Below are 17,172 nucleotides of genomic sequence, written 5' to 3' on the forward strand. Positions count from 1 at the left end.
TATTCTTTTCTGGCAGGGCAATGTAACAAAATGTAATGTTGAAAAAGCGTAACAAAACATACTATATGAATTTCTTTGTTTTTAATTTTATTTAGGCAACTGACCCTGATGCTGGAATAAATGGCCAAGTGCACTACAGTTTGGGTAACTTTAATAATCTTTTTCGCATCACATCCAATGGGAGCATTTACACAGCTGTGAAGCTTAACAGGGAAGTCAGGGACTACTATGAACTTGTTGTTGTGGCAACTGATGGAGCAGTACACCCTCGTCATTCAACTATAACACTGGCCATCAAGGTTTTGGATATTGATGATAACAGTCCTGTGTTCACCAACTCAACATATACTGTTGTCGTTGAAGAGAATCTGCCAGCTGGGACCACCTTCCTTCAAATAGAGGTGTGTAGAAAAAGTATTAATTGCATGAATTCCACATTATGAGATTAGCTATTAATATAAGGTTGCCAGATTTAGCAAATCAAAAAATAACATACCTAGTTAAATGTTAATTACAGATAAGTAATGAGTAAATTTTAACTTATCTCAAATATTGGATTTTTTTTTTTATCCAACAATCTTACTTTTAGGGATATAACAACCCTACTTTAAGGGGAAAATATATACATTTGTAAGAAATTAAATAACACTTCTTAGTAGACTTTTTAATTTAAAAATTTAAGGCTATATATTTATTATAACAATAGACAATACAAAGTCTATAAAGAAAAAGTCAGTAATCTCCCACCTTTACCTCCAAAGTACTCAGTATTAATGTTTTATGTTTATTCTTTTGCATTTATCTTTGTGCTCACACAAGTATCAAAAATGTGTATATAAACATAAATATGCATGCATGTATAGTTTTTCTATATTTTATAGAAATAGGATATTGCTACAACAATTATTTTGTAATTTTTTTTACTTTGAATACGTTACTGACATCCTTCTACAGGTTTAACTTTTTAATAGTGTGTCCATATCTAAGCTTCTTTTTTCATTTCTCAACTGTGATATTGCTAGAAACTCTGAATATTCTGATTCAGTAGGTTAAGTTGGCTCAGAAATTTACATTTTAAGCAACTACATCTTTAATTTTGACACAAGTGGCATATGAGTATATTTTGGAAAAAAAAAAATTTCTAGTCTTTCCTTCACCTGCAATCCAAATTTGAATTTCTTTAATATTGATTTGAAAAATTTGTATTTCTTCCATAATTCAACTCAATAAATTTTAGATGAGAAATATTAATAAATCTTTTTTAAAAAGGCAAATACTGACCAGGGAGAGAGCCATTATTTCTCCATTTATTCTTCTATTTCTCCCATTCATTTATTTACTCATTCATTCATTCAACAAGCATAATTTTAGTATTTATTGTATGTCCACTCCTCTGCTAGACTCAGGGAATTCAAATGTGAGCAAGAAAGATTTTTCGCCTCTATGGAATTTTCAGACCAGTGTAGCAAACAGACAAGAAAACTGGTAATTAAAGTAGAAGTTCTCAATGCAAGGAACTCTTAACCTAATCAGGTGAAACTTTTAACTTAATCTTTACAACAAAGAGAACATTTCCTGTAAAAAGTTCCTTTCTCAATTGAGAACTGAAGAATAAGTCAGAATTAGTAGAAAGAACCTGCTTAAAATCCTGGGGGAGAGAAGAGAGTTAGGGACTAAAAGACTGGAAAATGTGTGGATTCTTCTTGCCATGTTAAAGAGATTGGAGTTGATCTAAAACAGAGTGGAAAACAAGGAGAATTTTTAAGCAGGAAAATGACATGATACAACCTATGCTTTAGCATTATCTAATTGTGATGTCAATAATTGATTAAAGGGAGACAAGACTAAAAGTGCACATAGGAGGTTTTTGCATTACTACATGCACATTCTAACAAATCTTCATTTTCCGCTTTCCATACTTGTTTCATTCCATTTCCTCTACCAGAGGTGCCTTTGCCAGTTGGTGCTACTGAATGAAAGTCATCCTATAAGACTTGCATAAAAACCTGTCCTTTCAGCTCAAAGATATTGCTCTCAGTTCTGAACACCTTTCAGCTGACGTATCACTTTTCCTTTAAGTTTAGTATTTGTGTAATTTTTTGGAGAGAGTAAACCAGAGGACAGAAATTGTTTCTGATTTATCTTGTGCATTTCTATAACACTTAACACATAATAAATACTCAATAAATATTAGTAAAATGGAGGGAATAATAATAGGTGATCTCTACAAATGTATAATAGGATCCTTGTGAGATTAAATTATTATTTATATTTTTTATAGTGCTTTAACAATCTATTGCATTTATGGAAATCATGCAATAAAATTTACTTGTATTTAAATATTCTTTTTCAAGATTATACAATCAGCAGGAAATACTAAAAAGTCATTTATGACAATATTTATTTCTTTACCATAATATAATTCTTTAGTTATATTTCAGTTAAAATAAATTTAGTAATAAGAGCAACAAGAACAAAAATCTCATGTCTCTGTCTCTGTTCTCTCTCTCTCTCCCTTTCTTCCATTTCTGTCTCTTTCTACCTCTCTCTGGTAAATTACTTAACAAAAGTGCTTTTCTCTGAAACATGTCTTTTGGTCATCATTAAATTTATGCCGTGTTAAGCACTGACACATGACTTCCATCAGTTCTGCATCCCTCTAGTTTGGTAATACCACTGATATAATCGATTTTCTGCTTACCTTGTTACAGGCCAAAGATGTTGACCTTGGAGCAAATGTGTCTTATCGAATAAGAAGCCCAGAAGTGAAGCACTTTTTTGCCCTACATCCATTTAGTGGAGAACTCTCGCTTTTAAGGAGTTTGGATTATGAGTCATTTCCAGATCAGGAAGCAAGTATCACTTTTCTCGTGGAGGCCTTTGATATTTATGGAACAATGCCACCTGGTATTGCTACTGTCACAGTAATAGTAAAGGTAAGGAATACAGATGACTTCTGGTTGCCTACTTTGCAGTCTCTACATGTAGCTTCTGTTTTTTATACTACACCTGTAATATTTAGGGCAACCATTCATAATAACACAGTGGTACCAGACCCAGAACACAGATTTTCGAATGTGAAATATTTATGAACACTTGAGAAATAACATTATTATTTATCTACATTGCGTTCTATGTCCCCAGAACTAATTAGGTTAGTGTAGTTTGGAACCGAAGATTCTAGAATGAAAAGCTTTAGAATCAGATGAAACTGGAATAAAGTTCTGGCTCAACCTTTTTCAAGTTCTGCAATGTGGGGGACATTGTTAACCTCTCTAGATTGATTGTCTCATTCATTATATTACGCTGTGATACTACTCTGTGGCAAATGATTGACTGAAAGAGCATGGTATCTTCAATGATTTGGATTTCCAGTGATTTTTGAGGTATACCTTTAAAAGAAGACATGAGAAAAGATTCATCATTTCTCAAATATTAATGTATATAAAAGTCTCCTGAACTGCATACTAAACTTTCAGATTTTTCTGCTCATTCCCAAAGGAGCACCTTTCCTCTGGGGAAAGCATCACAAATGCATTTCTACTAATGCATTTCTACCTAGAATAAGAGAAATTTAGGTTCTTGGGATGACTCCAATTCCTCAAAGGTGCTTTAAGTTGAGGATTCAGTGTACACAAGGTCATAAGCAACTTTTCTGCAATGCTCATTTGTATAGGGAGCTGTAATGTAAAAATGATGGAATAAGGAATCATCATTTCTCTTGAGTTTTTGTTTGATGGTTAACTGATAAATAACTAAAAACTATTGATTTTGTTAGATGATAAAATATCAATATGAAAACATAAAAGACTGTTAAAGATTAAACCAATATATAATTAGCATAACTGTATTTATCATTAGGTAAACACTTCAATGTTCTTAACTGTAAAATCTTTGGGTCTATTTTTTGGTGTTTTGTTTTGTTTTGTTTTGTTTAAGATAATCCTGCTGTCAGAGTGAGGCCCAGGAATTATTTCACTGCTTTTTCTTTACACTTGACTGAGGTTCATCTGCCAGTACAACCTGATGCCATTTCTTTCCTAGGGTCTTGCTGACTCCTCTAAACTTCCTTGGAATGGAAGCACAAGTCCCTTCCATTCTCAGAAGCCATAAAAGCTGTATGAAGAGTTTTATTAGGGTATGAATTCCTTCTTTCTCAGGAATCCACAATGGGCTGTACCTACTTCTTCCATTCTATGTCTCTCTATCCTAAGAAATTCATCTATTTCAGATAGTGGTAATTATATTTATTTCAGGGAGTTAAATTTTATTCAGCATTAAGTTCTCTTTGGGAAAAGGAATTTAAACTATTAAAATCTTTTCTTAGGTTACCTGCCTTTCTTTTTGTATCCCTTTCCTGAAACAATAATTTTTAAATTCTCTAGTAGCCTAAGGAAGGAACAAGGGACCTCACAAAATCACCAAGGACCTGTAGGGCTTCCCATGTTTTGAAATACTATTTTGCCACACTATTGTGGCATGACATTTAGAAATTTAGAAAGCAGTTTATAAAAACATTTTAGGAACATAATAATATTGGTGGTTATGAAAACATAATACAGAAAGAGATAAAAAAAAAAAAAAATGACTAACACAAGAATGACCTAAATGAACTAACTATAACAAAATGGCTTCTGGACCAGATAAAAATTTTGGCCATCTTACTTTGGTTTTCCCTTGCCTTCCATATGGTTTGGTAGAATTGAACACTTAAAATATTTAAAATAGAAAAATAATCCATTTATTGATACTTTGGGGCAATAAGAGAAGACTGTTAATACTACTAATTGCTACTAATGACCTTCCTTCTATTCATCCCAGATCCAAAGATGGATACTCAAATGGTATAGCCTTCTCTCTCAGGATGGATGTTCTTGATAGAAGAGAGTTGTAAGCCCTCAGAGGTTTTGATTTGCCTGCTTGGACTTCTAATTTATTTATTTATTTATTTTGACAGAAGAAATTTTGGGGGTCAAATTGATCCAAATATGTTATCTAAAGGAGCAAGATGTGCACTAAATGAGCCTCTCACTCTTTATTTGGTATTCAAATTTCTTAAAATGCATTCTCTGTTCCATTACCACCCCTTATTTTAAAATATGGGTGTCATTCAAGCCTTCTATATCAGAATATGGGAAGGAGTTGCTCATTGATGCGTTTATTTCTCCCTCAGAAATAGGAGACTGTTAATTAAATTTTGTTGTCTCGATTTTCTTGTCTTATTTAGAGAAGTCAAACCATTTTATTGGTTGGGTCTTCCTGACCTATACAAAGTTATTTCTGATTTATTGCACAATTAAACTTAATATTTAATTCTACATATTTTTTATGCCACTTTTCCTCTTTTTCAAGTACTATAAGTGTAATAAACTTAGTAGATGATTTCCACAAATCCAAGCTAATTATTGCTTTCTTTTTTTCCTAATCACTCAAGATATACTATGGGGGCCCATAAAAAAAAACCACACTTGTTTTTTTTTTGAAGAGAAAATGACGTACAATTCTCATTTTTCCACGTATGTAGATCTTTTCAAAGCTTGCAGATTTTCTGCTATTGGTCTGTTTACTTGCACTACTGACAAGCTCTTTTGCTGATAACATAATTGCACGGTGTTTGCTACAATATATTTCTACTCAAAATACTCACCACAGGAAAAGCATCTTGAAGATCTCTCTTTGAAAATGAGCAAAAATATAATTTCTTTTGTAAAGAAAAAAAATATCGGGCACTTAATACGTAGTTCATCAAACTCATTTAAAATTAGAGTGAAAATTGGAGAAGTACTATCTGGAAGGAAAAGTATTTCACAGTAGAAAGAAAATAGAATTTTATGACAGACACCTGCAAAGAGCTTTCTTAGTGTCAAATTTTAAGGATGCTAATCAAAATCAGTGATAATCATATAAAATGATATGCTTTTGTTGTAATTTTTAATAGAACATTGATAAAACAGGGCTTTTTTTATTATACATTTATTGAATATCTAGTATTGAGTCTGTGATAATATGAAATTAGTTGATATGGGTAAATCGCCAGAAAATAAAAATAAAGCTATGAATAGTTTAAAACGTAAAATCCAGAGGAAAATCTGCCCTCTAGAAAACATGCAGGTCCATATTCTACAGTAAGCCAAAAGCTGAATACAAGCCAGAATAGTTGAAATGTGTTAATGAATGAATATACAGCCCTGGGAAGCACTAAAGGAAGTGTGAAGGACTTGTCCAAGATCAAAAGATGACAAGTCATTTTGCTTATTGTAATTTTAGATAAAATGGCTGCATGGGAGTAAGAGAAAGAGTGAGGAAGATGCTTCTGTGAAGGGAGGAGACTGGACTCACCCCTGACTGTGTTTACTTGCTTTAGAGGGTTACAGGTATGGGAGTACACAGAAATAGGTGGGAAGATCAGAAATGAGACTATCCATAAGGGCCAGACTTGATGGGAAATGCAGTGAGTCTTGGAAGATGGACCTAGCATTTTCATCTTTCAGAGGGGTCTCCTCTTCTAGGTAGAAAATAAATATTCCTACCTGCATAAAATGTAGAAAGAGGCTTTTCTGATTTTTTCTAGATATAAACTCTATTTCCAGTACCAAGATGGCATTTTACAAACCATGGAAATAGTAGGTGCCACTGATGCTCCATTGTGACAGTATTGGTAGAATATGATTTTGATTTGGTCAGAGGAGCTATGGTTTGACCAGGAGGAAGTTCAGGATTCAAACAAATAAGAACCTCTGGACATTTCAAAATTTCCATCGTATTTCCTTTCTTTTCTCTAGAAAGAGGAGATTGGATAAAAGATGATTTCAATGAACCAGCTAGTGGGAATATGGTTTACTAGATTGATCCTTATTTTTTACAGCCTGCCAATTTCCCCTTTGGAATTAGTTGACCTGGAGAAAACACTTGTTTTGGGCTATGGTCTTCAAATGTTTTCCTCCATTCTATTCTGCACTGTTGTATTATTAGTGTATTTTTTCTAATATATTCACCACAAAGTTTAAAGAACATGAATATATTGGGGGGAAGTATATCATGGAGCTAAGTCAGATAGTTTTTTAAAGTATCTGCATACTCTGCTTTTCTAGAGTTTTATAACTAAGATGTAACACTAGAACCAAACTAGAAATGTATATGCCCAGAGCTAAAAAATACTATGTCATAAGCAGTAATAATTCATATTTTATAGGTCTTTCATGGCTCCTCAAATATCACCCACTGATATCTAGAAGTTTCAAAGAAAAATGGTCTCATTTGTGTTATGATTAAGTTCTTTTACCCTTTAGTGATTATCACATTTTCCCCTGCCGCCCAAGGCAAATGAGACCAGGACTGCTACTGTCACAATGCTCTAAAACTGAATTGCCTCCCAGTGGAGACAAAAGATGCTGATAAGCTCATTGATGCCAATTACTGCTAGGCACTGCCATCATTTTCCAATCCCTTCATTGCTGTAGCTACTATCTTCACACTGATGAATTGGTGGCCACATATTGGAGTGTACTCTTGATGTATTGGAATCTTCAATATATTTTCTGAAAATTTGAATTCACCCAAGTCATATACTATTCCAAACAGTATTGGTTTGTACCTTCAATATTTTCAGACTCTCTCAAGATACATTTTATAGAACACTAGCTCCTCAAGATGATAGTGGGTGTTTCATATACAATGAATTTCATAGATAAATGGATTTGGGGAACACTGGGCTGGCTATACAGAAGTAAACAGATCTCTACACTGTAGGCTTTCATATGGGATCCTTTGATATTCTAGTGTACATTGTGAATCTCAAGAAAATAAAATGTGATTTCCCACATTTCTCACAATTGATCATGGGATTCTTTTTGTAAAGCTTCTGATAAGACTACTTTTTCAAAGGTAATTTTGAAAAAACCTCATTAGGTTTTAGTGAAAATAACTATTCTAGGGTTAAATACTAAATAAATTGTTTTAAGAGTATAAATACAACAGTTATAACTCTCTTTTTACTAAACAAATAAAAAAGCTTTATGAATAATTGTAAAAAATTATCTTCAGGGAAATAGATTAGCATTATGTAATGTTTAGAAGCTCACCAGTTTATTGAGATAAAAGTGTAGTATCTGGTAGGAAGAATTTTTTTAAATGTAAAATACTTTTGGAGAGAGATATTTTAAGTTATGTGTGGATTTTTTTAAATGAAAATTGTACCCAAGCCATTGTACATATAACCTTTTGATGACTTTTCCAGTTCTCTTCTTCACCTCCAATGTTGAAATGTTTATAAAATCTGAAATACAAGAATTAAATCATAGCTCTATCCTTTATTAGCTGGATAACTATGATCAAATTATTCTCTCTAAGCTTCAGTTTTCTTATATTTAAAGTAGGAATAATGATAAAAATAGCTAACATATTTTAAGTACATTAATTGAGATAAATTTAACACACTTCACATACACAGTAAAAATAAACCACACACATATCTATATCTATCTATATCTATATCTATATCTATATCTATATCTATATCTATATCTATATCTATATCTATCTACATCATCTATATCAATATCTAAATTTATATCAATATGTATATCTATCTATATCTATCTATCTAACCATTATGCACTTTTGAGAAAGTCTGAAATAGGATGGTATTGTTAGAATCTAATCCGAGATTAGAATATGCACTTATTCTCTCAATTGACCATAGTGTTATGGCTTGGAAAAAAATTCCAAAAATACATCAACTCTTTTTTCTCCTCATCACAATTCCAACATAGGGAAACTAGGGATGGAATCGTGTATTGAATCAGTGGGTTTGTCAGTATCGTGTACTGTTATCCTCTTCTAATTAATATCAATTTGGAAAAAACATGAGTAATGGGATGGTTGCTCAGATAACAGAAATGTATCCTATGTTAACTTAGTTAATTTAACTCCTTACTATACACTCCTATCATATCCTTGTATTTCCTCTTCTATCATGTGTATCACACTCGACGTTATTTATTTAATGTTTGCTTTCCACACTAAACTGTAACTTCAGTACCAGCAGGCACTATGCCTTTCTGGGGGTAATCATATCCCCAGCACCTAAAGTACTGTCTAAAGCCCAGTAGGAGTTCCATCAATATCAATAGTTATACAACACAGTGTACATGTTGCTACTTGTGACAAAGCATAACTTTGATTACTTCTATGCCAGGGATATACTACCACAAAAAAAAAAAAATAATCATAACAGTTCTAAACTCAGAAATACCAGATTAAACAAAAACAAATTTAGGCAACTAAGAAAGTTGTTTGCAGTGTTTTATGATTGTTTTAAAAAGTCGATAAATGTTTATGATTTGTGTTTGAGAGAGCCTCATGCAAAACAGAAAAATAAAACTGTTTGGCTGGAGTGGGGCCTTTTCTTTTTCTTTTTCTTTTTCCTTTCCCCCCACAACCCTCCCCCCGCACCCCGCATCGACATGGGCTTTATTTGGGGACTGCTGGAGGAATGGAGGGGGGATGCTAAGAACAGTGGGCAAATGAGGGGAGGGGCTTCTTGACTTGTTTTTTTTAATTTAGTGCATGTTGCCTAGAGGTTAGAAGGAGTGAGAACAGCTGTAGAAGTGAGAGTAGAGGGAAGGTCATGGAATGAATGCTTTCCTTAGGGAAAGAAGCCAGGGCCAGGATATGGGACTGAAGGTGGGGATAGAACCATAAGAGAAGGGAGAGAAGGTCAGAAAAGACAAGTAGAGAAACCAAGAGGGAACAAACAGCAGAAGGCAGATCATATAAGAAACAACAATCGAGACAGCGAATAGAGGGTGTCTGGCAGTGAAAAACAGAACTGATACCAGGTAGAGGAGAAATTAATTGTGTAGTCTACCAAAGAAGATTAGGTATCAGCTCCATAGCCTTACAGGGTTTCTGAAGGCAGAGCAGCTAAACAGTTCTGCATGGGTAGTGCTAACGCTAGACAGTACTGTAGTAGTAAAGGAAGTCATTTCACCTGCGGACACACAACATCCGTGTCCCCTCACAGAACATGTGTGAGAGTTTAAGAGGCTGAGGGCTGGGATTCTCTATATATATTTTCATCAGTTTTAAAAGGACGATCTGAGTATAACCAGTTATTACATTTTTATCAGGCAAAAGCCTTTCATCTAGAATAATTTTTACCCATGATTCAAGAAGATTAAAAACATGTATGTATTCATCATTTCTTTCTCTTTATTGTTTATGGAGAACCTATTCTTAATTTGTAATCTCACCAGCAAGATCCTATTTTCTTTGTATACTCATTAAGAAAAGTTCCTTGAAACTACTTTGTGGTCTGCCAAAGTAGAAATTGTGTCTGCGATTACTTTAGACCCTAATCTAGAAAGTCAATAAATGAAACTCATATTTTCTTTCTCCTAGCTAACTGTTCCTTCGGGTGCAGTTTTATTTGCTTAATACATGAGACCAGATTATAAGTTTAGGAGTACAATGATTTTTTTTTTTCTTTTAAGAACAACATGGTGGTATTCTAGTTGAGAATGATGGTTACATTCAGAATATGCTTTAAGAACATGAAAACTCATTTTTTTTCAAACCAGCAAAAAATAAAACCACAAAAAGTAAAGTATTAAGGATCTTAGTGATAAAATTGTTAACTAGAGCAAAAAAAAAGGAAATGTTTCTTTTTGCCAATACTACCCTCTAGTGGAATAATGGACAACAGAATGGGACTTGATTTTGAAGAGTGCTTTTTATTCTTAATTTGCTGCATGATAAAATATTCTTACAGAAGCAGATTATGTACATTTTTCTTCAGACATCCCTGAAGCATAAATATATGGAACTATTGATTACGTTCATTGGCATTACATTTCAATAAATTTTCTCTTCTGAAATAATGCATTGTGCAAGGAGTATGTGTAATTGACTGCACATCTTAGCCACAGTAAAAGATTGTAACCCCAATAGTAGATAATGTATCATAAGAAATACTGCTACAATAATCGCATTGCTTTATTCTTCATCCTGTCAATGGAAAGCAAACTATAGTGGGAGATACCAATTTTTTTAATGGCCTTTAGTTCTATACAGCCTTAGGTTTGCATTTAATTAGTTTGTGAGGCCAGATCATAAAAATATCCACTGTACATTCAGTTAGAAGGTGAATCTTGTGAATATTTTCTCAGAAAAAATAGGCCACATTATACTCATCACTGTTGGCAACTATGTATTTACATAACTAAAATATCACATATCTTTATTTTTGTCCCGAAGAATCAAATTATCCAAAAAATACATTTTAACATTAGGTTTAAATGTCCCTGGAGAAAAAAAGAATAAAATTCATAGGGGCATATTGAGTTTCTGTGACTTTGGAGACTCATGTACAGAAAAATTACAGTACTGGGCTCCTTCTTTCCTAATTATCAGAAGTTATAATTTAGGGGTGCTAAAGGATTTTTATCCTTGCAGTTACAGGGTTCACTCATTAAAAATAATTGTCACTCTTGAAAAGAGTGAAATAGTATGCTTGCAAATGTTTTATGTATTTACCCCATACCTTAGAACCTCAAAATCAACACCCTACACTACCCTCATTATAGAGAACCAGTACTTCCTTTTGTTCATTTACTTGATCAGATCAAAGGTCATAATTTACAAAAGGACTCCTTCTTCTTCTTCTTCTTCTTCTTCTTCTTCTTCTTCTTCTTCTTCTTCTTCTTCTTCTTCTTCTTCTTCTTCTTCTTCTTCTTCTTCTTCTTCTTCTTCTTCTTCTTCTTCTTCTTCATGAAAGAGGTCGTGAATACTACATGTCAAAACAAAGGAAAATATCTTTTTATTTTTCAGTTTTATTTACAATATAGATCTATTTTTTATTAGAGTCTTTGGATTCCTTTATATTAACAACTCAGAAGGCAACTCTGTAGTGAGAAGAAGATGACCTGGAGAATAAGATAATTAACACATTTAGCTTGAGGCTCAAGTATGTTTGACCCAAATTTCTTTTAAAAATGAAAGGATGTAATGATTATTTTAAAATGAAAAAATTGTAGAAATATAAATCAGCCATATTAATAAACATTGTTTTTGAGGAAAAAAATAATATGCAATTCTCTATAAAAGATAAAATGTTTGAGAAAAAATGGTCTTGCTTTCAAGGGATCAGATCTATCAGTGTGTCTCTGCAAAATAAGTAGTTTAATTAACGCAAAGTCACTAACCTATCTGTGGGCTCAGTACTTTACTGGTCAAATAGTACTAAAGTGACATGAAGACAGGAGCATCAGTTTGTTTGTTTTTTTTTTTTTTTTTGACTCACCGCAGTATCCCCACTGCCTAGCAGTGGATCATTAAAATAGGAGGAACTTGATGAATATTTGATCAAGGAGTGATACTACATAAATAAAAATGTACTAATATCACTTATAAAAATAAAAAGGTGCATATAAATTACTTTGAAAATAATCCTTAAGTAAATTATCATTGTTTTCTGTCTACAAGAACACCTAATCTTCTTTGTCATTGTTGTGGTGTGCTACAGGGAAAACATCCTTTTATCATTTTACAGTTGCAAAAATGTAAGATGGCATCAAAGAATACTTCGCACTTTGCATTTGAAATGTTCTAATCATACCATTATGCTAAAGATAAAAAGAAGTTGAAGTTACAACAGAAACATTGAAGAGCTTTTTAAAAACAACAACAACACAAACAAAAATATCTTCTATACTTGTCTCATAGAATAGCACTTTTTATAAAATTTGTTCTTACTTGTTTTCAAAGTTTGGTAATATATTATTCCAATAGAAGTATCTTTAAGGAAATCTCAAGCATCACTCCAGTCTCTAACAGGTGTATTCGGTGGTGGTGGGTGGTTTTGACAGACTGTTTACTTGAGCAGAATGACCTTCTGTTGATACCATTCGGACATATTAATATAGGAACTCCGACAATTTATTCTGGAGCACCATACTAAAGTGAAAGTAATAGAATTGAGATGATGGAAGGCTGACAGAGGGTTATATGATATGAATGGATTGTATAATATGAAGAGGGGAAGCTGGTCAAAAAACTGTGCACCTAACCCAGTTACAACCCAAGTACTAAGCTCTTAATTGTGTTTTCCAGGATATGAATGATTATCCTCCAGTGTTTAGTAAACGCATCTACAAAGGGATGGTGGCTCCAGATGCTGTCAAAGGTACACCTATCACAACCGTTTATGCTGAAGATGCAGACCCTCCTGTAAGTAAAAGACCTTGATTAATTCTCTGAACTGTAGTGAGGAAAATCTCTAACACCCATAAATGAGTGATCCAGTTCCTAAGACAGCACAGGTGATTCATTCTCATACATGTTATATACTCTTGCCTATTGAACCACAGGTATAGATCACCTGTACCTGTACAGGTACATATTTCAAATGACTATTATTGACCTTAGACAATTAGAGGGATACTTTTTGTCTTACTAGAAATATTTTTAAAGAATTGTCAGTGTTTAGAATCAGTATCATTTGGATTCCTTAGAATAGTATAAGCTTAGTTTACTCAAGATAGGTTTTTATCCTTAAGTATTTTCCATTTTATTCATATGTGACTATTTTGTTATCAAACTCTAAATCAACATATGATTTAATACTTATATTGAATGGTTAATTTTGGTAAACAAAAATTTTAGTATTGCTTTTATAACATATTTAATAGATTCTCATATTATCCAGAATTTTACCTCTTTTGAGATATCTCAAATTGCTTTTCAATTGAGGGTTTTCAATTACAATGTTAGCAGAAGTGAGGCAAATTTTTCTTAATGTTGTTATCTTAATGTATTAAAAATAGCATATATAAGTAATAGTATCTATATAAATGCTTTTTATAAATGACGAGTGTTTTATAAATATTAATTATTTATTCTCCTAACAACCAAATGATGATTAACATTTTTTACTTGCAGTGAGTTCACACTATAGGTCAGTGGCTGATATATTCTAGAAAAATATTAAAAGTACTAAATAAACCATTTTGGAAAAGTGAGAAAGTAGAAGACCTGAATTTTATAAGTGATTAAAAGTTGTTTCCTATTGCTAATATAAATAGTATTTAGGTAATGCTATTGATTTAATAAAAGGTGAATGACAGTCATAACATTTTTATCACAAAAGCCATACAAAGTCTTTTGTGGCTAAAGATCTTGAAAATAATAATGTTAACATGAAAGTGATGACCTTTCACTCAGAAGCTTCTTTTCTCATGTGTTAAAATATCTTTGAAACATTTATTGCATCTTGGGACATATGATAGACAAAATTTCATAGCATCAGATACACCAATAGAGATGGTGAATGTGAATTGGTGTTTTTTCTGCTTTGTAAGTAAACTGCCAGAGATACAAAATACTTTGAAATTAGAAATACACATTCAGTTCTATTCAAGACATATTTTGAGCATGAACTCTGTAATGGTCATTGTGCAAACCAGTTTTTGCTCTCCAGAAACTGATTTCAATCTTATAGGAAAAACAACTGCACATAGAAACCAAAACACACTGTCCTAAATGAGTGTCAGCAAACACAGCATCTTCAAATATACATATTTCTGAGAAATATTCATTTATGCAGAATTTAAGATAGTGTTAAGTGTAATGGCATTAATGATAAAAGACTAAAAGTAGACCTACTGGTCAGCTATACCAGACAGACCTCAAAGTCTTAGTATAGATGGCAAACTCGCTTCATGTTCAGCACCTGTGACCTTGGTACTTGATTTGATATTCAGATCACTCTGCCAACATGAGAGAAGTTGTCTTAGTCCATTTTCTGTTCAATAAAGAAGCTATATTATTTATTAATAAAAAGGCCCTGTTTTTACATTCTGAAGCTCTTTTATGTAAATTTACCAGGCTCAAATTCTATATTTCTTTGAAAGTTCTTAGGTGTGCATTCCCACTAGTAGTTTTTAACATTTAATATCTAACACTGGCTTTTCAGTAGATAAAAAGCAGATGCCAGTCATTCAATTGAAATACTGAGCATGCTTATCTAATTTAGTGAATATATTTGACATCAGACTCAGTTTTAATCCTCAAAACAGTAACAGTCCTTTGGTATAACTAGTAATCAGCATTGAGTTCTCCAATTATTGCTGCAAATTGGGTCCCTTAAATTAGCACAGTCCCAATTCAGGTAAACCTACACAAACTTGAAATAAAAGCTCAATTCCATTAAAAATTTTTAGAAGATAAATATTATACAATTTTTGAAAATATTATGATCGATTTTACATTTATTATTTTATGTCAGTGCTATAAATACAGAATAAGTTACCTGTTGGATGAGTTTGCCAACTGTTTTCTACTTTGTTTCTATTATAAATTTTTATTAATTAGAAGATGATAGTTTCAATTATGTATTGTTCAGGACTCTTACTACTAGGGGCTGTAATATCTATGGTGACACTGTGTTTACTTAATGACCTCTCTTCCAAAGTAACATCCTTGAGGTCAGGAATCAAAACTTATTCTGGTTTGTATTCCCACATCTAGCACACTATGCTTGGTACTTAGTAATGTATTCAGATTTGTTGAATAATTGAATAAATGAATAAATTAACAGTTATTTCTATGCTCTTTAGAATTGTCAAATTGCCAATTTTTCAGAAATTTAGCTATTTGTTACCCTAGGGAAATTCTATAGTGTCTCTAAGCCTCAGTTTGGTCATTAGAGGGCTGCGAGAATTAAGCAGGGTGACGTGTATGTCTTGCTTAGCTCAGCGTCTGCACCCTCCTATATTAGGTATTGTTACATTTCAGCAATAATAATTTAATTTCTAGAGGTTTGTCACCTCTTTTACAAGGCATCTTGTTTCTTTTGAATGAGGTGAGAACCATCCATTTTAAATTAGAAAACAGCAACAACAAAATCTTTTGAAGTATCAGATAGAGAAACTGGGTAAGGTCTTAAAGCCAGAGAGAACATTGTTGCTGAATATAAATTAAGAATTATAAAATGCATGTTGTGCAAAACTAAAGTGCTAATCTTCCAGGGATTTTTTCCCAATGAATTAAAGCTGTTAGGACTTTTATTTTCTGCCTTGCTTTTGTGACAGCATTGACATTCTGTAGTTCACCAGAGATATGAATAGTGAATTACTGATCATTTTGGATATTAAAAATTGCTAACCTTTTCTTTCTTCTCACCAGAGACCTCCCACTCCAAACTTTCACAAAACACAAAACTGCAAGTGTAATTTCCATTTGCATATGTCTATTCTTAATGAAACTACAAGTCAGACCTCATGGTACAAGAGTTCTCTTTGTGGGCAGGGTAAATGCCTGACAGAATAATGTCCTTTTTGAGCATGTGGACATGGAAAAATTGAGATAATTAAATGCAGTTTACACTTTGCTTATTTCCAAAAAAGTATTTGGGACCCATGGAAGATTACCTTTTCATGGTTGTATTATTCTTTCCATTTCATGCATTTTAGAAATTTATAAGATTCTTGTTTGAAGTAAAGCAGTAATTGGAATGTGTTTAATAATAGCAACTTTGACAAACTTTCTTTTTTACATATAGTAGTGTAAGAATTATTTAGGCATTGAAGGCTTCTCTTTTCAGGTTTTGAGGCTGATTTATGCAAAAAATATACTCCATAGAAAAGATCTTGTAAGTTCTCAATAGTAATTGGCTTTAAAAATCAATGAGTATTCTCACTATACTTTTTTTCAGAGAATATTTTTATAAAGGGACAGTAATTGCAGATGTGAGGATTCCCCCTCACCCCCACCCCCCATTGAGACTTTGAGAGCTGTACTAATTTTTCACAGTCCAGACAGGCTACCTGAAGAATTAAAGTGTTTTCATAGGTGGCTTTAATACCCTTCTCAATCATTCAAGGGCACTTTTGTTGATCTCTAGAGAGTAAAAAAGATGATCGGTTTTCTTTTTCTCTTTTATGATGCATATCTTGTGTTTTATTAAAATGTCATAATGTCACCCAATAATGCCAGGTAATTATAGTGATCTCAAAATGCTTAACCTTTCAAATGATTATTCTGTGGCACTCTATTAGCAAAGGGCATACAGTAGAATGAAAGCAAAAATTGGCTTTATCCATGATTTCCTGCTTGCTTTATGTCTAATAGTTAATACTATTCAGGGCCAGGTATGTTCTAAAATTGTATTTTTAA

General features: G+C 32.7%; 1 protein-coding gene across 1 annotated transcript in view; it reads left to right on the forward strand.

The window, feature by feature from the left end:
- The window catches only part of PCDH15 (protocadherin related 15), a gene marked incomplete in the record, with an annotated part of 701,567 nt that overhangs the window by 546,696 nt on the left and 137,699 nt on the right, over positions 1 to 17,172 (forward strand). The window contains 3 exon segments of the mRNA XM_036222126.1: positions 96 to 401; positions 2,712 to 2,936; positions 13,111 to 13,227. Of these exon segments, the coding sequence (XP_036078019.1) occupies positions 96 to 401; positions 2,712 to 2,936; positions 13,111 to 13,227 (648 nt within the window).

The sequence above is a fragment of the Rousettus aegyptiacus genome, unplaced genomic scaffold, assembly GCF_014176215.1.
Source record: "Rousettus aegyptiacus isolate mRouAeg1 unplaced genomic scaffold, mRouAeg1.p scaffold_m13_p_6, whole genome shotgun sequence".
In the NCBI taxonomy this organism is placed as follows: Eukaryota; Metazoa; Chordata; class Mammalia; order Chiroptera; family Pteropodidae; genus Rousettus; species Rousettus aegyptiacus.